General features: G+C 44.2%; 1 protein-coding gene across 4 annotated transcripts in view; it reads right to left on the reverse strand.

Annotated features, from left to right (window-relative positions):
- Positions 1 to 24,071, reverse strand: part of fat1a (FAT atypical cadherin 1a) — a 73,183-nt gene that overhangs the window by 18,132 nt on the left and 30,980 nt on the right. For 3 of the 4 annotated variants that reach the window (XR_016116127.1, XM_089005389.1, XM_089005390.1), the window contains exons 6-18: positions 22,687 to 22,903; positions 21,376 to 21,444; positions 20,319 to 20,458; positions 11,709 to 11,984; positions 10,452 to 10,662; positions 6,045 to 10,115; positions 5,732 to 5,928; positions 5,498 to 5,651; positions 2,409 to 2,642; positions 1,789 to 2,175; positions 1,506 to 1,720; positions 1,248 to 1,385; positions 100 to 243 (exon numbers count right to left, since the gene is read on the reverse strand). Coding sequence is in view for 3 of the 4 variants with exons in the window: in XM_089005389.1 (XP_088861515.1) it covers positions 100 to 243; positions 1,248 to 1,385; positions 1,506 to 1,720; positions 1,789 to 2,175; positions 2,409 to 2,642; positions 5,498 to 5,651; positions 5,732 to 5,928; positions 6,045 to 10,115; positions 10,452 to 10,662; positions 11,709 to 11,984; positions 20,319 to 20,458; positions 21,376 to 21,444; positions 22,687 to 22,903 (6,453 nt within the window). In the remaining variant the exon portion in view is untranslated. The remainder of the gene's footprint in view (positions 1 to 99; positions 244 to 1,247; positions 1,386 to 1,505; positions 1,721 to 1,788; positions 2,176 to 2,408; positions 2,643 to 5,497; positions 5,652 to 5,731; positions 5,929 to 6,044; positions 10,116 to 10,451; positions 10,663 to 11,708; positions 11,985 to 20,318; positions 20,459 to 21,375; positions 21,445 to 22,686; positions 22,904 to 24,071) is intronic. The other variant, XM_089005391.1, reaches the window with a different exon arrangement.

Consider the following 24,071-nt stretch of genomic DNA (forward strand, 5'->3'; position numbering starts at 1 on the left):
AGATAACGAGGGATGAGAGCCATCTTGAGGACAAATATTACACCAATTTTAGAAGGAGCCACGATACAGCTGTGCCTCCTTCATTTTCAAGTGTTTTACCTGGATGATGAGACTGTAGTTGGCCTGGGAGAAAAGTGGGGGATTGTCGTTGACGTCGGAAATATCCACGTTGACTACGGCGCTGCCGGACAGCGGCGGCATCCCGTTGTCCACGGCCAGCACCGTCAGCGTGTACCCCGACGTCTGCAGAAGAGCAGCGTTGTCGCGCAGCCATTGAAATATTTATTTCACATCAAAGACCAGATGGTCCTGAACAATCCCCACGCGTTTTTGTCAACACCCCAGCTAAGATAGTTTCAGACGTTTTTGTATGGTTTTGTATGTACAGACAGACGCACCCCTACTTACGAACAACGGTAAATACAAACATTTTTGGAGTAACATATGTAGTATTCTCTCCAGTTGTACATGTACATATCTTTATAGAGCATATATTTTATGAAATGTTTATTTTTCAGTACAAACCAATACAGGATACTTATACAAGCCTTAAACATACTTATATACATCTTAAACATCCTGATATAAGCCTTAAACATACATTCCATACAAAATATAGCACTGAAGCAACTTACAAACAAATTCAACTTATGAACGACCGTTCGGAACGAGTTTCGTTCGTAAATTGGGGAGCATCTATATCAAAGAGAACGTTGGTCGAGCACAATTTCCAAAACATTACACAAAAACAGAAAACAGTTTCTTCACTCATTCACTGCCAGACGTGCAAATGTGTCCACTCCAGTGGCAGAATTTTTGGCATTGTCACGCGAATTCCAGGACCCACAGAATATTGAGTTTTAGGACTACATAAACATTCAATGCAGCGTATGAAACCTTAAAGTCTCTACTTTTATCAGAAAAAAAGAGTTAATTCTTAAGTTATATGGGTCTGGGTATGGGTTATATGAGCTTGAAATGAGGGTGGCTGTCCAAAATACAATACAATACAATACATACATATTGGTTTATTTAGTGCTTTAACAACAGCTGAAGCTGGAGCAAAGCGCTAACATGGAAAAAAGGGAAATGCTGCCCCCGTGTGGAAGGAAAAAATACATTGCTAGAGAAAACAAAACACGAACAAATTCGGGAATGGCACTCTACACCATATTTTCAATTCCAGAATAAAATGTTGAATGGCAGCGAATGAGTTAACATCAAATCGAAATTGGAGCCCTATTTACCTGTTCCCGATCTAGCTGCCGGGCGACTTTGAGCTCTCCTCGAATGGGGTCGATGATGAATGGGCTCCCGCTGTTGACATCCATGACGGCGTAGCGCACGCGGTTGTACGACGGGCCGTCGGTATCCTCGGCCATCACCTGAGAGTTAGACAAAAGCGCAGCGTTCGCATCTGGGATCCACTGCTTCGGTCTAAATGCATCGATTGTATTTTTAATCAAGGTCATTTCCGCGTTCGACTCTTTTGAAGCCGAACTCACCGTCAAGACGGTCCTGCCCAACTCGGCGTCTTCGCCGACGACGGCGGCGTAGACGCGCTGGCTAAATAAGGGCGCGTTGTCGTTGACGTCGGTCACGTTGATGTTGACCGTGGCCATGTCGCTAAGGGGCGGCGAGCCTCCGTCGGTGGCCTCCACGGTGATGTAGAACTCATGAGACGTCTCATAGTCCAGCGGGGCGATCACAAAGATGTCGCCTGAGGAAAGTAGGAGAACATTTTCCAACTCAGAATCATCCAACTCCCGAATTAGATGGTTCCCATACCTGTGCTCGGATCCACGCTGAATGCCCCATGTTCATTTCCACTGACGATGCTATATGTGATTTCTCCGCCGGCCTCCATGTCTCGACTGGCGGCCTGGACCCTCAGCACTTGCCCGCCCACAGCCGCGTCCTCGGGCACGGCGGCGGCGTACTCGCGGCGCTCGAACACGGGCGGGTTGTCGTTGATGTCCAGAACAGAGACCAGCACGCGGCACGTCGCCCACAGGCGTGGAGAACCTCGGTCAGCGGCGCGGGCCTCCAGTTCATACAGGGCGCGGGCCTCGCGGTCCAGCGGCCGCTCCAGGCTGATGATGCCGCTTAGTTCGTCGATGGCGAACCAGCCGTCGGCAGAGTCCAGCAGCGAGTAGACCACGTCGCCATTGAGACCTGGAAGCAAAATGAATCAAGCAAATCAGACAGACTTTACACTCTGCCGACTCTGACATTTCATAATGTGGTGTTCCACAGGACTCAATTTCAGGGCCTTTGCTGTTCTGACTGGGTTCAGAATCATACAGAATCAGACAGCCTTTAATAGTCCCACAATGGGGAAATTTCCATCTTAAAGAAATTTTTAAATTAGACTGGCAAATCGGGGAAGAAAGAGAAGAGTTGCTCACCGCTGTCAGCGTCATCGGCCTGCAGTTTCGCCACAAAGGTTCCCATCTCGGTGTTCTCGAAAACGGTAATGGCGTATGGGTCGGCGGCGAACTCGGGAGCATTGTCGTTGACATCACGCACGGACACGTGTACGTTAGCCTCGCAGAAGCGCCCGCCGCCATCCACCGCTCGCACTTTGAAGCGGTACTCGTCGCACTCTTCGCGGTCCAGGGGCTTCAGTGTCTTCAGTTCACCTGAACGTGACAACGGGATATGTTAAAGATATACTTTTCGTTGTCAAAAAAGTAAATAAATAATAGGAGTAGTTTAAACATTTTACAGATGAAAAATATGCAATATAATATATATTATGTATTCAAGACTTTTTAAAATGAAATCAATTGTAGTAGACTTGCACATTCCACCATGACATCCCTAATCCACTGCTGAAAAGGATGCTTTGATCCTCTACTCTTTCATCTAGAGCTGCTTCATGCAACAAAGAGGGTACAGAAAGTGCTAAAAAATGAATGACTGTCTTTGTGTTGTCATATTATTTGTTATTTAGTTTTTGTTGTTTTTTTTTACTTCAAAATGGCACAGCCGGAGTGGCTGCCTTTACAGCAGCTCCTGTATTTTGTTTTTCTACTTCTTTCTTTCCTTTCATCTTCCTTTCATAACTATGATACTGTGAAATGTAAATTTCTCCAATGCGAGACTAATCAAGGTAAATCCAATCCAATCCAATACAACCCAATCCATGAATCCATGAAGTAGTTTAGACAGAAAAAGCTTGACTAGACCGAGCCAGAGTTACTACAGCAATTATGCAAAAAGCACCTGATGCATGTAATTAAGCCAGATGGGTACACAATGCCAAAGAGTGCGCTGACACAGTAAAAGGGAACATTAGTGCCTCTTAAAGCAAATTTTCTCCGCCTCGTATCCTATGATTTATACATTAATGCCAATTTTATGATGGCCCTCTTGGGCGGCGGAGCTAAATGTAGGGGACTTGATGCCTTACAGCTGAAATGTGCTTTCAGGCTTTTATCTTCATTTTGGTGGTGGGAACATCTCCCACCCTCCCCACACAGACACAAAACAGTAGCCAGAGTGTATGTTTCTGCGTGTACGTGTGTGTGTGTGTGTGTGTGTGTGTGTGTGTGTGTGTGTGTGTGTGTGTGTGTGTGTGTGTGTGTGTGTGTGTGTGTGTGTGTGTGTGGTAGAAGGATTCTTGCCAGGAGGCATTATTTGCAGGCAACAAGTATCACAGTCATAAATTCGCCCTTTGTGTGCAACCTGGTATTTTGCCGCTGCCTCGGTCCTCATGTGTCTTCCTAAAAATAATCAATTTTGAAAAGCCAGAAAATCAACTCACAAATAAGTGGGCACAAAGGCGTTTGGGTTGACAGGTCAATTGGCGTAAATGGCGGAGAAGTTTAAGTATGCAAAAAAAAAAAAGATTCAAATAGGACGTTACTTGAATGAATGTTTGTAGATAGCTGGCTGTCGAGCTGGCTGGATATCTGGCTAGCAGGCTATCTGGCTTGCTATTTATTAGCTAGCTGGCTAGCTTTCTATTTATTTGAGCTGGAGCGTGTGGCTGCCGCTGCTCACCCACAGAAGAAACTTGACCTTGAGAGTTTTGTATATAAATTAAATGTATTATTATTATTATTGTGTACACTGCAAGACCAATAAAGGCAAATCCAATCCAATCCAATTATTATTATTATTATTATTATTATTATTATTATTATTATTATTATAACATCATTTTTTATGGTGACATCAATATTAAAAAAAAATAGATAACGTTTACATTTTGCTTTAAAGTTACATATTGCATCCTTAGCAAAATAAGGATAGAAACAGCAATGATATCAGTGTGTTGTACGGTTGATTTTATTTGTTCAATCTGGAATATCGGCTAGGCTACTTCCAATAGTGAAGGGTGAACCACAAAAGACTGCTAATTTTTCACAAGGCTATCAAAGTACCACGTCGATATTTCCACATCAAGAACGGCAACGTTTCAAAGGCTGACGCTGCCATTATCAAATCACAACGATCAGCAGGTTTTTTTTTGGTCTGAAAAGACCGGGCAGAAAGAAAATGAGGTTTATTACGATAGCTAATGATCGGTACGCGAGTGGTACTATTAAAGTGTCAAGTGGGAGTCAGCAACATTTCAATTAATGATAATGAAATGTAACAATCCGCTTTTTCCCCCTTTTTTGATCGCATAAGGAGACAGGACATCAAGGAAACGAGGATGGTTATGAATGATCACAACCAAAAGATAAAACAGACCACAATACTTTCACTGATGAAAAGGTTTCTTCAGCCGTCATCTGTACTTCTTTGAAGTTTCTTCTCAGAAGTGGGTGTCCGATTATGTCAGACATGTCCACCATGCTGGAAATTGGCCAGGCCGTCTGCCATTTTGGTTTCAAGCAACAATTTAATGAAAAATCCCTCTACATGCTCAGATTTGACATTATTAAGTAAGTCACTGAAATATCGCTGATTTTTCAAAACTTCAACATGACAGTGAAAGGTATACGTGTGTGTAAGCTCTCAGTTGTACAGAAGTGGTCCATCGATGAAAAGGTTTCTTCAGCCGTCATCTGTACTTCTTTGAAGTTTCTTCAGCCGTCATCTGTACTTCTTTGAAGTTTCTTCTCAGAAGTACAGATGACGGCTGAAGAAACCTTTTCATCGATGGACCACTTCTGTACAACTGAGAGCTTACACACACGTATACCTTTCACTGTCATGTTGAAGTTTTGAAAAATCAGCGATATTTCAGTGACTTACTTAATAATGTCAAATCTGAGCATGTAGAGGGATTTTTCATTAAATTGTTGCTTGAAACCAAAATGGCAGACGGCCTGGCCAATTTCCAGCATGGTGGACATGTCTGACATAATCGGACACCCATTATGTCAGACATGTCCACACATTTGAGGTGGCGCGGTAAAACCAGTGTCAGCTACGCTAATTTTCTTGACCTGCCGCCCTCCCAGCCCTCCCACTGAAAAGGAAAACCATTTGTCACCCGCTACTCTGCAGCTAACTACATATTGTAATAAAATAGACCTACCCGTCTCAGAGTCAATGAAGAAGAGTTCCGAACCAGGCCCGTTGAGCTCGTAGGAGATTTGAGCATTTGATCGGATATCGGCGTCGGTGGCTGAGACTTGCAGGATGAGTCTGCTGGCTGGCGAGTTCTCTGGTACGCTTTCGCTGTAGAGGGACTGGAAGGGGGACACCCAAGTAAAAGACCGTCAGATTGGACTATACAGCATGATAGGATTTGGTGTTCAAGGTGCCTCACCTTTCCACACACGGGGCTATTGTCATTAGCATCCAGCACTTTGACTTCCACCACAGCTTTGGTTGTAAAGATGCCGTCGCTGGCCGTGACGTTAAGAAGGTAATAGTCGGTGGTTTCGCGGTCCAGAGGCTTCCGCACAGACACTTTCCACTCATTCTGAATGTGCTCAATGGCAAACTGCCCTAGCGGATCGCCCGCTGTCGGATGAAAATATGACACAATTGGTTTACATTGCAAACCATCTCGAAGTCTACTCGCATTAAATCCCGTTAGAATTAGCGGATAGCCACATCGAAACCGAACAGTAACTCACCGGTTATGAAGTAGCTGACTTGTCTGTTGATGTCCTCAGAGTCTTCATCAGTGGTACTCAGGATGGCGATGACGCCACTCGGCGGCGGATCGTCCTCGCTGACGGTTCCCTTGTATACTTCCGCTGTGAAGCGCGGTGGGTTGTCGTTGACGTCGGCCACCGTCACCTCCACTCGCGTGCTCGTTGCGTGTTGGATTTTGTCGCCCTGATCGATGGCGATGATGGCGATAGTGTACTGGTTACGCTTTTCGCGGTCCAGATCCTTTAGGGTGGTCAACCAGCCAGTTTCGGCATTGATGGCAAAGAGCTCGACGACATCCTGCGAGTTGTGTTTGCTGTCCAAGCTGTACAGAACGAGGCCGTTGGTGCCTGAGTCCAAGTCGGTGGCTTTGACTTGCACCACCTGCGCCCCGCCGGGGAGGTTTTCGACCACCACTGCCTGGTACGGGTCAGATTCAAAGACTGGCTGGTTATCGTTGAGATCTTTCACTTGAATGTTGATGCTGACGGACGCGAAAACATCAAAGTCGTGCTGAGCTTGTGCCCGCAAGGTAAGCTGGTACCACTTGGTGGTCTCGTGGTCCAGGCTTTTCTGGAGTTTCAAGGCGCCGGTGTCTCTGTCCACGATGAAGACCTCATTCTCATTGCTTTCTGGAGTGTTGCCGTTCACAAGGCTGTAAGTAAGTTGCTGTTCGCTCTCAGCCGGCAGGATGTCGATCTCTGTGCCGATTGCTAGGTCCTCGGCCACCGTGTAGCGGTAATGAGGCTCGGCGAATTTGGGGATGGGAGTCTCAGGTGCTACAATCCGGATGTAAACCTGCACGACTGACTGCTTCGGCGGGTTTCCGGTATCCTTCGCCCGGACAAAAAACGCGTAGAGTTCACCCTCGAGACCGATGAGACTCTCTCTCGTTACAATTACCCCAGATGTTCGGTGGATCTCAAAGTTCTCGGCCACATTCTCAACGTCAGCTTCAATTGAGTACTCTACATCGGCGTTGCTTCCCTCATCTACATCAGAGGCGGCGATCTTCACCACCGATGTACCCCGCGGTGCATCTGAGGCGATGGTGACTTTGTATTCAGACGCTCTGAACTCTGGTGCGTTGTCATTGACGTCAGTGAGGACCACATTTACCGTACAAAAGCCCACCTTGCCACCGCCATCTTTGGCCTCTAGAGAGATGGGAATGACCTTTTCAATGCTATTGTCTCGGTCCAGGCTCTCCAGGGTGAAGACATGGCCGTTTTCGTTGACCGTGAACTTGTCCTTGGCTACGTCGTTGACGATCCGGTATGTGATTTGCCCATATATGCCTTCGTCGTCATCCGTGGCTTTGGCTTCGGCGACCATGGTACCGGCTGGCGAGTTTTCCACCAGCTCTACGGCATACTCCAACTGAGAGAACGCAGGGCTGTGGAGGTTAGCACCAATGACAGTGACGTCAACGACGGCCGAGCTCCGATACACCCCATCGGACACTGAGACATTGAGGCGGTAGAGCGGCTGCATTTGTGGGAGGCGGTGGTTCGAAATCACGATTGCGCCGGTGTGCTTATCGATGGTAAAGCTTTGGTCGTCGTTCCCCGAGACAATAGCAAACTCTAGCTTGTCTGAGTCCGAGCTGTCGACGTCCGAGGCTTGGACTTGGATGACAAAGTGGCCGCGGGAAGCCAATTCGCTGACGGCCGCCTTGTAGGCCGGCTCGGCGAATGTCGGCGCATTGTCATTCAAATCTATGATGTCCACTGTCACCAGGATGTCACCGAAGAGGGCAGGTACTCCTCCGTCCACGGCGCGGACCCTCAGGTAGTGCTGCTGGGTCTCCTCGTGATCGAGCACTTGCGCTGTAGTGATGAGACCTGTGTCGCGGTCAATGGCAAAGTAATTCGAGCTCTTCCCCTTCTCTTCAACCAACTGGTAGAAGATTTCCTGATTGTGGCCCGTGTCAAAGTCTTTGGCCTCCACTTGAAGGACGGATGTACCGATAACGGATGCCTCGGAGATTGTGGCATAGTAGGACTTTGACAGAAATACCGGGGAGTTATCGTTGATGTCTCCCAGGATGATGTCCACGAATACATCTGAGTGCGCCCCAGTCAAGGAGTCGGTTGCCCGGATGTTCAATTTATACGCTGGGTGAGCCTCAAAGTCCAGAGGCTGGGCCACGTGAAGGACCCCTGTGTTGAAATCAATGGAAAACTGCTTTAAAGGGTCTCCTTCAGTGATGGTGTACACAATACGAGGGCCTTCAGAGTCACTGGCCTGAACATGGAGAATGGGTGTGTGCATCTGGATGTTTTCAGGGATTTCAATGTTGTAAAAGGGTTTCTCAAAAATGGGGACTGGTTGGTTCACCACAGTAATAGGGACTTCCACTTCGGACGACAGGACTGGATCACCGCCATCCATCGCCACGGCAACGACGACAAAGTCCGTGTCAAGTGATTCTTTCTCGAGGGTCTTCTTTATGGTGATTTCTCCCAAGGGGTTTATGTCAAAGTGTTTCTGAGGCTGCTTCAACTCGTAACGGATTTCCGCATTGCAACCACGGTCCTTGTCCATTGCTGTGACCTGCCGGACCACTTGGCCTTCCTCCGCATCTATCTGGACCAGGGCGCGATAAGGGAGGTTGACAAAGACGGGTGCGTTGTCATTGACGTCCTCCACCGACACCGTCAAAACAATGTGGGCGGTGTCTTCGGATGGGTCCTCCTTCGTGACCTCCACAACAACATCAAACGTGTCGTCCGTTTCACGATCAAACGCTATTCCGGTGGTCGAAACCACCCCGGATGTCCTTCCAATTTCAAAACGTTTGTCTGGATTTAAGATTTTATAGAACAGAGGCTCGTTGACATGGTTCCCGACAGCAGCAATGACTTCCAGCGTCGTCCTCTCGGACAAGTTCTCTGGGACAGACGCTGTGTAGGACTCTCTGGTGAACTTCACTTTGCTCTCTTTGTTCTCCTTCAAGTGGATCTTGACGGAGGCGACGTTGGCAAATCTTCCATCCGAAACCCTGACCTTCAGCTCATACCTGCTCCTCAGCTGTGTGACGTTCTGAATGAAGATCACGCCTGTGTTTGCGTCCATTTTGAACTTGTCGCCGATGTTGCCCTCGGTAATGGAAAACAGAAGCCTGGCGTTGGGTCTGGAATCCAAGTCGGTGGCATTAACTTTAACCACCTCCACGCCTCTATACGTCGGCAGCAACACTGTTGCTTCATAGACATCCTGGTTGAAAAGCGGGGGACAGTCGTTGACGTCGATGACCCTGATGGTCACGTTGGCCGCCATCTCTGCAAACAGGCGTGGCAGGCCAAGATCATGGACCTGCACTGTGAAGCGATAAACGCTCCTTTGCTCATAATCCAAAGTGGTTGTGATCCTGACGGCTCCGGTGCTCGAGTCAACGGCAAAGTAATTGAGGGCATAGGGTTCCACAATCTGATAAACCAACATGGCGTTGCGGTCGCTGTCAGCATCCGAGGCCCGGATGACAAATGGGGCGTTTTCTCGAGTGAGGACCACGCTGTTGATGGCGGCAGATTCGCTGACCACACCTTCAAACTCCCGCTGGAGGAAAACGGGGGCGTTGTCATTTTCATCCTTCAGATGAATAACCAGGGTGGCGTTACTGGATCGTCCAGCCATGTTGGTGCACTGGACGATGAGCTTGTACTGCGGGGTAACCTCATAGTCCAGCTCTTTCTGCGTGACCACCACCCCAGAGTTGGGATTGATATCAAAGGCATTGTCTGTGTTCCCGCTTTTGATTTGGTAGAACACCGACGATTGGCTGACCACTGCCAACGAGCTAACGAAGCTCCGAGGGGTGGCCGACTCGCTGATGTCAGCGGAGAAGGACTTCTCAGAGAACCTGGGGGCGGCATTGTCCGAGACGGTGATGGCAATGGAGACAGCGGCCGTGGTGGACAGCGGGAGGGCCCCACGGTCGGTCGCCTTGACTGTGAGCTCGAAGCGACCTTTGTCACTACGACTGAGCTCTTTGGCCACTGTGATGGTGCCCAAGACGGGATCCACGGCAAAGGAGTTTGCTACATTTCCTAACAGAAATAAAGAAAATTACCACCGGGAAGAGGGTTAACACAGAAGTGTACCAACGTGAATGCCTCTTGGTCAATTTTGTGAGTTTGTGTCGTGAGCAAAAACTACTGTAATTTCCGATGTATAAGCACCCCCAATGAATGGAGCAATTTCAAACTTTTTCCATACATAAGGCAATGAATGAAAAATATGTTGAAATATAATATATAAATCGAGAGCAGTTTTCAAAATATAAGCATAGTTTCATTTTAATATCGGGTTTTGCAGAATCTAAATTTCACCAAGTTCACTTTAACCATCACATCACACGTATGAGTGATTCTCGGGGACCGTACCTGACTCGATGCTGTAGACGACTTCCGCATTGCGCCCTTTGTCTTTGTCTAGAGCCGTGACTTGAAGCACGGCCGAGCCTACGGCGGCGGATTCGAACACGCGGCCCGAGTACGGCGTGCCGACAAACCACGGCACGTTGTCATTGGCGTCCTCCACATTGACTATCACGCGCACCAGGTTGCGTTTCACGGGGATGTCCTGGTCACGTACCTGCGAATGGTCAGTGTTGGGGTAATTCGCTATATATGTTGGGGTAATTCGATATACGAACATCTTTAAACATCTTTTTGCATAGTTTGTTTTGGACTTCCCAATACGTCATATCCTGCCTGCCTTTACATGATGTCACATCCTATGCACATCACATTCTGTCCGTCTTACATAAATGCTCTCCCAGCGCGTCTCTCTCTCTCTCTTCCTCTCTGTCCCTCCTTGGCCGACCTCACAATGCCCCTGCTGTCTAGAAGATTAAAATAACTTATTCTGTTCAAAACCTGGCTTCCTGCTGATTTCACCATCCCACTTCTAACACCCTGAAAAGCGATGAACCAGGAACGATCACTTTTAACCCATCAGTCATTGAAAAAAATTAATGAAATCCAAATTCGGAATGGGCTATTTGGTTGTTGGGATATGAACATGCTATGATACAGTCTTATTTTTGACATCTGGGGTCCATGCCTGTGTTCTAGAATTGGGCGATGATATACCGGCAACCCTATTTCACCTCTGTTAGAGAATAGACAGAATACAAGTTATTATATTTAAAGGTTTCCTGCTTAGTTGGATGAACACAAGGCCCACAATGGAAGCACAGAAAATTTGGGGTCAATCTGAGGTGAACAGACACACCCTGTATAACTGTCATCCTCAGGTAGGAGATCTGGCCTTGGGTGGAATTTAGGACTTGGTAACTCCTTCCCAGGAAGAGCTCATTAGCCAGGTTGCAAATGTATCAGTTCATGGAAAGACAACCCATTAAAATGTCTATGTTCTGTTGGTTTATGGCTGTTGGTGCTTGTAACATGGGATGTGCAGGGGTATGGTATTCAAATCAAGAAGACTGTATTTTACTAATGTATCACTTCAATTTGCATATACTATACAATAAATAGCTTGGCAGAGGGCTGCAGAGATTGGGCATCGGCCATTCGGCTTGGTCCCCTCTCGGAAGTAAAAGACAATCTTCCTGTGTTCGAGCCTTTGTTCAGTGTCCGAAAAAACATCTCTGAAAACCTACAAATGTCCTCACTTACCATAACTGTGAGAACGTGGCTGTGCATGGTCTCGTGATCCAGCGGTTCGGCGGTATACAGCCTCCCCGTGCCCGGGTCCAACTTGAACTTCTTCAGGCTGAACGGGTCTGTGCTGCTCAGAAGGGTGAAGGTCAACTTGTTCTTTTCATCCTGGTCAGTGGCATCCACGTGAAGCACTTCGGTGCCCACCGGCACATCCTCGGGCACGCTCACTTCATATTTGGCGCGGGTGAATTGAGGCCGGTGGTTGTTGGTATCAATGACACGGATGAGCACCTGGAAGGGTGGACCGGATTGTTTTTTTTTTTGGTTGTTTTTTGGCATTTCGCAATATGAATCACAAAACCAGCGGGCTGAATTACATGCAACAGAATGAATGCAATAAAATAGCAGCTGTGTGCGACAGTTTCAATGACTCAATGACGATAAGATGAAATGCCATTAAAAGATTCCAAAAGGACATTTGATATAGACTGATATAAAAATAAAAAATACATTCATTTATATGATGCAAATGGCCGGCAACCGGTTCAGGGTGTCCTCATACGACTGCCCAAAAACAACTGGGATAGCGCCTCCTCCCCTCCTGAGAGGATAATGTGGATTGTAAAATAGATGGATGTTAAATGACATCATAAAAGAATTGATTAAACATATTTTTAAGATAATATAGTCTTCTATCAATGGCATATTTATTTAAATAAGAACATACAAATATCTAAAGAAATACTTTGAACATCAAAGAGAAATTGCGATTTTAAAAATAATGATTTACTTTGAAAATAATATACATATATCTATTTATATCTACTGTATATAGCGAGACAGACAGACAGACAGACAGACAGACAGACAGACAGACAGACAGACAGATAGATAGATAGATAGATAGATAGATAGATAGATAGATAGATAGATAGATAGATAGATAGATAGATAGATAGATAGATAGATAGATAGATAGATAGATAGATAGATAGATAGATAGATAGATAGATAGATAGATAGATAGATAGATAGATAGATAGATAGATAGATAGATAGATATTGACGATGTTGTCTTGAATCACAGGTCTCAAAGTCAATGCCTCAGGGTCACTTCTGGACCGCCACTTCATTTTATGTGGCCCGCGAAAGCAAATCAAACCCATCAACTTCCCTGATGTTTGCTAAAATATATAAAACAATTATCATACGTAATAAATAACAGTTATACGATACATTTTGATCATCTAATGGAGTTCTTCTAATGACTCTTTCACCCTGTCAAAACGATGAATGCAGAGAGAATCGCCGAGCAAGCAAAACCATCAGGTGTTTTCAATATGTTTGGGATTAAAAAAAAAGTGTTTCATCAGACAGCAATGATGCATCTGAATGGATAAAAGACCCGACTCATTCCCAAATTCCGCTCCAAAGCCAAACCTGCGATCCATACATGTGCTTTTCTGCCTTTGATCATCATCAAAAAAGTGTTTTTTTGTGTACTCCAAACATTATCCACCAAGCTGTAAAATTCCAGCGGAAGAGTGTTTTATCAACACCAGCCACTCGTCTGCTGGACTTCCGAAAGAGGATTACGAAGAGCTGCTGGAATGCCATCTCCCACTTCCCAGCGAGCGGCGAGGTGAGGTGGGGCGGGGGGGCTTCGAGCCTTGCCAAACATGAGGAACAAAGGGATCAAGCCCGATTAGACACCTGCATACCAGACACTAGGGGGTGATATCCTTTAAGGAGGCTAAAAAAAAAGAAAACAGACCACATTTGGCTACGGTACTCTTTGCCGAGCGCCACCTTGGGAGGAGCGATAGCGCGGCGCGATGGCAGCAATGCAGCGGAGGCATCAGGCGAACGGTGATGTGAAGTGTTGAGTCAAAAGTCATCGCAAAACGCCCCGCAAAAAATGCCAAAGCTGGCAAGTCATCAAAGCGGCTCTACCCACACTTGAACGAAAGATAATTCGAGTCCCTCGCAATTCTACGCTTCCCCATCTGTCCAGTTCATCCTGTCCAAATTTTCTTGCGAGCAGACAAAGCCTTGAAAGGATTTTCATCTATGAGAAAAACGGTGATAAAATATCCGCTTCAGACCAAATTGGCTTTTATTAATCAGCGTTTTCAGGTAATCACCATCGTTTTTTTGTGGGTCTATTCTTGATTGATATCCAGGTAAAGTGTCAACCTCCTGATCGATGAAAATGTTTCTTCAGCGTCATCTGTACTTCTTTGAGGGTGTCGGAAGTTTCGCTCCTCATCCGAAGAGCTTCGTCAGCGAACTCAAGTTGTGCTGGTAGCTCAGGTCCTATGTATATCCCTAATGGATAGAGGTGGCGGTGCCAGATCTCTGCTCTGATAGGTCCCTGCTCTATGGTTGGGGGAGCAGTGGACTACTTCCTGAAGCTAATCTGATTACTTCTTTTGTTCTGCCTGATTACAGCTAATGCTCTATGCCTGGCTCGGATTGCCCCATTAGGTCTGGTATCTGATAATCAGAGTACTTCAAAGAAGTACAGATGACGGCTGAAGAAATCTTTTCCTCGATGGACCACTTCTGCACGACTGAGATCCTCCCCAGACGTCACGTGGCTGAGTAAATCTGGATTGGATAGTTTTGGCATGGATTCTTGTGATGGTTTTTGGTCTACCAAATCTGGCTTTAATCTGCACTTTTTTAATGGTGCTGCTCATGAAAGACATTCTCCTAAATTTCACATTCGTAAGGTGAACCAAATCGCTCCGAATCCCATTTTGGGAGTTTTGGGTTTTTACTCCAAATGGAGACGTCAAAATTAAATGGCGGCTTTTGAATGATTGGCGCACAATTTCATACTTTCTAAATTGTCTACTTGTCTACTCATTGCCAACCAAACGTCCTGCTGTTGAAGAAAACCTGCCTCGGGGGGTTGAATTTTATGAAACCTCCGGACGGTGGGCTCCCAAGCCTCTTCCTTCAAGGGCCTTTCACATCACAAACACTCGTGTTCAAAAAAGGCATTCAGGAATGAGGCCCTCTGTTGCATGGCTGCGCCTTTAAGGAGCCATTCCAGGCATGTCTTCTCATGTCATGCCAGACATCATCAAGCGGCAGATCCCTGATGTCTCACAACACAACACAACACAACACAACACAACACAACACAACACACATACACGTACACGTACACGTACGCACAAACAACACAACCATAGACCTGCTTCAAGTGACCCAATTACCGCTTTGTTACCGTTACGGAATCACCACTTCACTCAAACGCAAACCAGACAACACTGACAAGAGGACTCGGCGACCAAATCACGACATCGAGAACAATAACGGAAAAGAGAAGGCTGTGTGAAAAATCACCTCCTGCGGGGAATGTTGTGCGGAGGCGAGAGTGTGACTGAGTGTACATATGACAGATGGAGCCACACTGAAGAATGGGAAAGGGGGTTAGGGGGGTCATATTTAGGAAGAAAAAAACATGCTTTTGCGTGAAAGGTGTGGGGGGGGGAAAGGGTTGAGAAAAAAAAACAGCCTCCAAAAACAGCTGAGAATGGTAACAGTGTGAACATGTTAGGATTAGATTATTTTACATTTAAAAGTGTCCTTTAAAAAGAATGGGGGTCAAATTTAGAAAAAAAATGCTTTTGTTGAAAGGTGTGGGGGGAAAGGGTTGAGGGAAAAACAACACCCCAAAACAGCCAAGAATGATAACAGAGTTAGCATTGGGTTATTTTTACTTTGAAAATGTGTACTTAAAAAATGGCGGTCAAAAATTTAGAAAAAGACATAATTTTGTGGGAAAAGAGTGGAAAGAAAAGTGTTAAGGGGAAAACCAACAGCCCCAAAAAAAACCAAGGATGGCAACAGCGTTAGCATGTTAGCATTGGGTTACTTTTTGTTTGTACTTTATTGTACTTTAAAAAAATAGTTGGGGTCAAATTTAGAAACAAATAGTTGAGGGGAAAACAACACTAACAAAACAACCAAAAATAGTCAGTGTTAGTAGCATTGAGTTATTTTACAGTTTAAAAGTATGATTTTAAAATGAAAAAAGGGGGCTAATTTAGAAAAAAAAAACATGCTTTTGTGTGAAAGGTGTGGAAACAAATGGGTTGAGGGAAAAATAACACTCCAAAAACAACCAAGAATGGTAACAGTGCGATCATTTGGACATTTTACAATTAAAAATTGGAGAAAAAAATGCTACACCCCAGTTTTTTTGCACCCCTGTACCCAACCCCCACCCCAAACTTGGCCTGGGTTTGGAAAGGTGGAGAACCCCACCCCTACCCCCCACCAGGTGTCAGGTTGTGGGCACTGGCATGCACACGTTCCCAAAACAGAAGGATTAACACCCTGGCTTCCTGTCACATAACAAAAAAAAATCTCTGGGCGCACACGTGAAAAAAAAAATCTGACTTTTGTCCAACAAAAAAGTGAGGAAAGTGAGTGAAAGTAGGCCAACGAGTCTCACAAAGTTTCCACATGACTGATTTGAGGATGAGATAACGCAGTAGCTTCACGAGGTCGCCTGTTGCACAATGCGTGTGATCCACCCACCCGCCGACTCATTTGGAGACAAAGTCGGCGAGACCAAACGACAAATACAAAAAGCAAATGTCACCGTAGAATCGAGTTTGCATTAACGATTTGGGGAATTTGTCTCAGATAGACATCAGCTCTCATTATTTCATTAAAGTGAATACGTTCATCTATGAAGGGCGTTTTCACTTTCAGTTGTTTACCAATTTCTACGGTTGACCTTGGATTCATCAAGGAAGTGAAAACGGACGTGGTTTTAAAAGCATAAAGATTAAAACGGGATGTTTTTGTCTTCTTATGACTTTGTGTGGTTCAGTTAAAGGACAACCGACGCCTCCGGATAAGTTGTGTCCATAATTTGTAAAATCACTTCAAATGACTTCTACTGAGCGTATTTTACAAAGATTCCACGGCATATAGCTATATTTTACATTTTAAGACTCGGGCTGAATATTCAGGAAGTCTTGTTTACGAGTTGATAACGATGCCAAATGTGACGTCCCGTCTGGAACGCCCCTGACCGAGAAAGTGACACACAGTGCATTTTGGGTACTTTGTTTGGTCTGAAAACTTTGTGTTAATCCGTGTCAATGGCAAAATTAGAAGGAAAACAAATAAATAACGCAATGGTGAATTGTTGTTTGTTGCACCAAGACTACGATTTGATACTAGTTGACACAAATTCCCAGCAGACAAATCAGCCCATTTCCAACGGAGCTTGTGTGCCATCTTCTGCATTTTCTGGGTGCTACATTGCTGTCATTGACGGCTCGAATTGATATGGGAGGACTCCTTTAATCGATTGCAAACATTTATGCTTTCCTCTTCAGAACTGTTTGAATCATCTTCATAACTGGATGAGTAACAAGAAAGCATCTTCTTCAAATCTGAAACCATTGTTTTGATTCTAGAGCAAGGCAAGATGTCCTGGCGTGACGTCACGAACAAGCAAGCGGGACCTTCTGAAACTGAAACTTTCTGAATTTTGAAGTAGTTTTGGGACACTAAGTCATTTTATTGGTGTTTTTCATTTGATTAAAAATATCAGCCTGCGTGTTTTGGGTATTTTAGATGCTATAAAACATTTTTCTGATGTTAGGAAAGAAAAAATGGTGTCGGTTGTCCTTGAAGGATGGAAGATGTCGCAACTTTCAGATAATATTCCTTCCACAAAATGATTTTAGGATTTTATAGATTTTATTTTGACGAAAACAAATTAATTCAGAATTTAGAAAATATTTTGAACATATCCATTAAAAACGGACAATACAAAAAAAATCATAATAAAAATATAAATAAAGGAAGAAAGGAACATCAGCGCTGAGCGTATGTGGAACTGTCGCGGCTTGGAATTGAAGCGGATTGACGTGGCACAGGAGATGTGAGACAATCTCTTTTCATCAATGGATGCGGCAGCTTCAGGTTTGCGTTCAACATTCCGTTTGTAGCACATGTGCACATTCCACCATGACATCCTTGATCCACTGGTGAAAAGGACGCTTTTATCTTCTCCCCTTTCATCTAGAACTGCTTCATAAAATAAAGAGGTTGCAGAAAGTGCTAAAGATTGAAGACTGTCTGTGTCTTTTGTGTCACATTATTTTTATTTTGTTTTTGACGTCAAGATGGCGCCGCAAGAGTGGCTGTCTTTACAGCAGCTCCTGTATTTTGTTTTTGCTGCTGTGAAATGTAAATTTCTCCCCTGTGAGACAAATAAAGGCTCATCTAATCTCATCTAAAATAAAAAATATAAATAAATAAATTAATTAATTAATTGCAACCATTTTGCTTCTTACTCATCCAGGAGGTGACAAGAATTAACGCTAAAGTTCACCGTTCAGCGCTAGCCATTAAAGTTCAAGTTGGGGTCTGTCGCCGGGGCCTTTTAAGATAGCAGCGAGCAAAAAAGACACACAAAAAAGAAGCGGTGCAATAAATGAAAGGACACGCTGCGGATCAGCGAGGGCGGCTCGGCTTTGCTTCAACAGAGGCCAGCACGAGAAGAAGAAGAAGAAGAAGAAGAAGAAGAAGAAGAAGCAGCAGCATGATGATGAAAGGCCGCATTCATAGCCAGCGACAACAAACGAATTCTTTCGCAAGCCGAGGACAAAGGGCTGCTGCAAAGGCGGACTATGGAAGACACCGCAAAACTAGCATGTAGCTCCAGTGCAAAATCTCGCCGACAAGGCGTGACCGTGAGAAGAGCAACTTGAGTAAAAGGCAGACATTTCGCTGTAAACCACAAGATTTGCATATTCATTGGTATAAAGGAAAGGCCCACTCAAAGATAACATTCCCTGTACTGTACCACACCCCACTCCCCAAAGTTTTAGTATTAAGTACAGCTATTTTGTACTTAGAGTCATTGAAGAAAAAAACATTCCTTGTTCGGGTGCCACCAAATGTGTATCGAGGAATTAAAGGAAACAACATAAAACAGGGAATAATAATTTGAAAAGTGACTTTCATCTCAATGAGAACTTCCTTCATTTTTTGTGGTCATGAATAGAATAGTCCAAAACAAATGCACCTTTAGTTGTACTCAGAATTACAATGAAATGAAATGAAATTAAAGTAACTGTTTTTTGACTATGTAGACGCTAAATGCTATAATTTATGACATAACACAGTTCAGCTTTTGGGATCTGCATAAAACCTCTCAAAAAAAAAAAATCACACATTCATCGAAAAAGGACAACCATACTAAAAAAACACAGATATAACTGCACTAAAACGGATGCTTAACAAAAACATATAAATACATAAATAAATATAAAAAATGGAAGAAGGAATTGTGATGTTTGGGACATTATTTTATTTTTTTTTTTTTTTTTTTTTGGGGGGGGGGGGGGGTTCATGAATAAATTGGTCCAAAAAAATGCAACTTTGGTTGTACTCGGACTTAAAATAAAATGAAATTAAAGCCCCCCTTTTTATTTTACTATATATATATATATATATATATATATATATATATATATTTTATAACAAAACACAGTTCTGCTTTTGGGGTCTAAAAAATAAAGCGGTTATCACCAAAAACAGACCTAAAAAATGTTTGAAAATGTATCCTAAAACCTCTAAATTACTTTGTAATCATCGGGAAATACTTAACAAAAAAGGCAACAAAAACAAGTACATTTTTGGTCGTGATGTACGCTCCAAAACAAATAATTTATATGCTATTGCTTAACTCATTCACTGCCAGACGATGTGCAAAAATGTGTGCATTACAGTGCCAGGGTTTTTGTCATTGTCACTTGAATTCCAGGACTCACAGAATATTGACTGTTAGGACTACATAGACATTCGATGCAGCGTAAGAAACCTTACACTCTCTTCGTTCATCAGAAAAAAAAGAGGTAATTCCTAAATGATATGGTTCTGGAGTTATATGACATTGAAATCAGGGCAGATGTCCAAAATACACTGCAATACATACATAATGGTTTATATCGCGCTTTCACAACAGCTGAAGCTGGATCAAAGCGCTAGCATGGAAAAAAATGAAATGCTGCCCCCTTGTGGAAAAGAAGAAATATTCCCAGAGGCCATGGCCAGCGCTTTATTGGCACCCAAACATGAAAAAACAAAACTCGAACTAATTCGGGAATGGCGCTCTACGTCATATTTTCAATTCCCGAATATATTCGTGAATGGCAGTGAATGAGTTAAAAGTTCTTTTAAATCTAACCTTGACAAAATTGAAGTTTTATGATCATATAATTTAAACTGCAGGAATAGCTTAGTTCCATTTCCAATATTTATCCAATTTTAGAGGGGGCGGGGGGTTCTTTTTAATTAACCGGTGTGCTAATTAGTATTGTTAAAACATGTCTGCCTTCATGACCTCAAGTCTCGTTTGGCAGAATTAATTTGCGTCATAATCAACAGACAACTGTTTTACCAACGCCCTTATCCTACCTTCACTATTTGGCAGGCAAACTTTATTATCTCGGACCTAGATAAAACTAATTAGCTATGCACTACGCAAATCTAATTATCCGAGATGGGCTGAGTACGACGACATGCGGTCAAGTCACGTACAGATGAATAAATAGACATCTTCAATCCGTTTTTGGTTACCTGTGTGCTAACCGTCCTTGTCCCGTCTGTGGCCTCCACCGTCAGGTTGTAGTTGGACTTTTGCTCGGCGTCCAGCGGCCTGGCCACAATCAGGGTGCCGCTGGCTTTGCCCACGTCGAAGCGGCTGTCGTAGTTTCCACCTGGACGAAGCACATGGCGCAAAAATGGCTTATCATGGATGTAAAATAAAGAATAAAAAAGTTGCACTGAAAAGGGAGGTAAAAGTGGAGGGTGGTGTTTCAAAACCACAGATTGAACCGCACTAAAATCGGGTGTTTAAAAAAATGTTTGAAAAAATAAAATAAGAAGGAATAGTGATGTTTGGGACATTAATTTATATGACAACCATACTTGATTTTATTTTTTTATTCACTGCCATTCCCAATTTTATGTAGGAATTGAAAAGTCTGACGTGGAGCGCCATTCCCGAATTTGTTCGGGTTTTTCTTGTTTGGGTGCCGATAAAGCGCTGGTCAGATCTCTGGCAATGTTTTTCCCTCCCACGAGGGGGCAGCATTAGCCTTTTGTCCATGTTAGCGCTTTGTTACACCTTCAGCTGTTGTTAAAGTGCGATATAAATCAATATGTATGCATTGTAATGTATTTTAGACAGCAGTCCCCACTTCAAGCTCAGATAACTCCAGATCCATATCATTTAGGAATTAACACTTTTTTTTCTGATGAAAGAAAAGAGTCTAAGGCTTCTTACACTGAATTGAATATTTTTGTAGTCCTAAAAGTCAATATTCTGTGGGTCCCCCATCCAAATAAAAATATCAAACTAACCCATCCATTTATCACGTGTCATTAGAAAGTGATACTCCCCCCGAAAGACCTAGCATGAACATGACACTGTTTTGTCCTGTGTTTGTTGTCATGTAAACGTTAATGCCCAAGGTAAAATGATGGCAGCCACCCAACTCAATAAAAAAGCGGGATAAGGGCATATGAAAATAAACATCAAAAGACAAATGAGGCTTGGCTAAAATCAAGATGGTGGGCAAAAATGAGGTACGATACTGACACTGAACACGGACGGTGTTTTGTCAGCAGCTACCTTCCGCTGTACAGTTGTGGTCGCAAGCCATCTGAAGGACGTAAAATGTCTCAGTGTCTTCTATGCCGCCTTGAAAGCATGACAACGGACCGGGGGGAGGAAAGAAAGGTTTCAAAGGGGTAACGGGTCGAAGAGAAGAAGAAAACGTGTCAGGAAAGTTAAGAAAATGGACTCGGTTAGCGTCGCCGTCCACCAAATCGACGAGTTATTTGGTGTATTTCCAACCCACATGACACTTGGAGACTCATACAAGTTGCGGGGTGCAACTTTGACAGCAACCAAAAAGGCACAGAAGCTTAAAGGACAACCGACGTCTCCGGACATGTTGTGTTCATAATTTGTAGAATGGCTTCAAATGACTTCTACTGAGCGTATTTTAATAAGATTCCACCGCATATAGTAATATTTTACATTTTAAGACTCACGCTGAATATTCAGGAAGTCTTGTTTTTGAGTTGGTGACGAGTCCGTACGTGACGTCACTGAAGGACCGCCCCTGACCGTAACAAAGACGCATTGTAGCGGTCCTTCCATCACGTCAATGTATTTTGCTGTACTTGTTTGGTCTGAGGACCTTGTGTTGCACCCAAAAGCCGCCAGAAGGCCAGAAGAGGGCGTCCAAGCGCCATATAAGGAATTTATCAGCCTGTGGAAACGGAGGTGGCCACAGGAGGTCGCCATTTTGTGCCTCTTTTTTTGGGTGAGAGATTTCCCCCCAATGTTGCCTCAAAATGGCACAAATAAATTCTTTAATCGATTACAAACATGTATGCTTTCCTCTCCAGAACTATTTGAATCATATTCATAACTGGATGTGTAACAAGAAAGCATATTCTCCGAATCTGAAGCCATTGTTTTGATTCACAAGCAATGCAAGACGTCTTGGCGTGACATCACGAACTGGGGGCGGGACTTTCTGAAAATGCCTAATTTGCAGCTCTTTTTTTTTTGTTGCAGATTTTGGACACTTTAAGTCATTTTTATTGGTGTTTTGCATTTGACTAAAAATATCATACTGCGTGTTTTGGGTATTTTAGATGCTATAAAACGTTTTTCTGATGTCAGTTAAAAAACAAAAAAGTGATGTCGGTTGTCCTTTAAATTTGACCTTGGATTTGACCTTTCGACTTTTCACATTGTTTCAACAAGTAGCAAAACACAATGACTAAATAAATAAATAAAAACAATCCCAGGGCAGCCTTTCTGTGAATTTTCCAGTCTTTGCTGCAACCTGCTGATATCACTGGTCGCAAAAATACACCCCTACCAAAAAAAATTACGAAAGTAAGACCCAAAGGTTACAACGGCTACCTGTGATCTCGAACCACACGGCAACGTCGGACGACTCTGTGGCCACGACGCCCACCATATGCGCCACGGGGTCGCTCTCCATGACGGAAAAGGAGAAGGGAGATTCCTCGAAGAGCAGCGGGGCGGCGTCCTCCGGGACCTCCGGCTTGGGGATCCACTCGATGTGGAGGCGGCACGTCGACGACTTCTGAGGGCGCCCGTTGTCCACCGCTTTGATCTGATACCGTTGGACAACGAGAGTACGTCAGCGTTGTTGTGGGATGCCATCTATCTATCCATCCATCTCTCCATCCATACATCTTTACTTCTATCCATCCATCCATTTATCTATCCATCTCTTCATCCATACATCTCTACTTCCATCATCTCTACTTCCATCCATCTCTCCATCATCCATCCATCTCTACTTCCATCCATCCATTTATCTCTCCATCCATACATCCATCCATACGTCTCGACTTCCATCCATGTCTACTTCCATTATCTCTACTTCCATCCATCTCTCCATCCATACTTCTCTAATTGCATGCATCTCTCCATCATCCGTTTATCCATCTCTCCATCCATACGTCTCTACTTCCATCCATTTATCTCTACTTCCATCCATCTCTCCATGCATCCATGTATACATCCACCTCTACTTCCTTCCATCCATCCATCTCTCCATCCATATGTCTCTACTTCTATCCATCTCTTCATCCATCCATCCATCTCTCCATCCATCCATCCATCATGCATCCATCCAGCCACTCATCCATCCATCTCTACTTCCATCCATTTATCCATCCATCTTTCCCTCCATCATCCATCCATTTTTCCATCCATCATCCAGGATTTTAAGTACTCGGGGGCAACTGTCCAGAGCAATGGAGAGTGTGGAAAAGAGGTGAAGAAGCGTGTCCAGGCAGGCTTGAGCGGCTGGAGAAAAATGTCAGGTGTGATGTGTGATAGAAGGGTTTCTGCTAGGATGAAAGGAAAAGTGTATAAAACAGTGGTGAGACCAGCCATGATGTTTGGACTGGAGACAGTGCCACTGAAGAAAAGACAGGAAGCAGAGCTGGAGGTAGCAGACCTGGAGTGACCAGGTTGGATAGGATCAGGAATGAGTACATTAGAGGGACAACTCATATTAGAGGCTTTGGAGAGAAAGTCAGAGAGGCCAGACTGAGATGGTTTGGACATGTCCAGAGGAGAGAGACCGACTATATCGGGAGAAGGATGCTGAGCCTTGAATTGCCAGGCAGGAGACCGAGAGGAAGACCGAAGAGGAGGTTTATGGATGTGGTCAAAGAGGACATTAAGGTAGCTGGTGTGAGAGAAGAGGATGCACAAAACCGGGATAGATGGAGGACATTGATTCGCTGTGGCGACCCCTGAGGGGAAAA

Source organism: Hippocampus bargibanti, linkage group LG10 (assembly GCF_051943395.1).
Source record: "Hippocampus bargibanti isolate YZ-2025 linkage group LG10, ASM5194339v1, whole genome shotgun sequence".
In the NCBI taxonomy this organism is placed as follows: Eukaryota; Metazoa; Chordata; class Actinopteri; order Syngnathiformes; family Syngnathidae; genus Hippocampus; species Hippocampus bargibanti.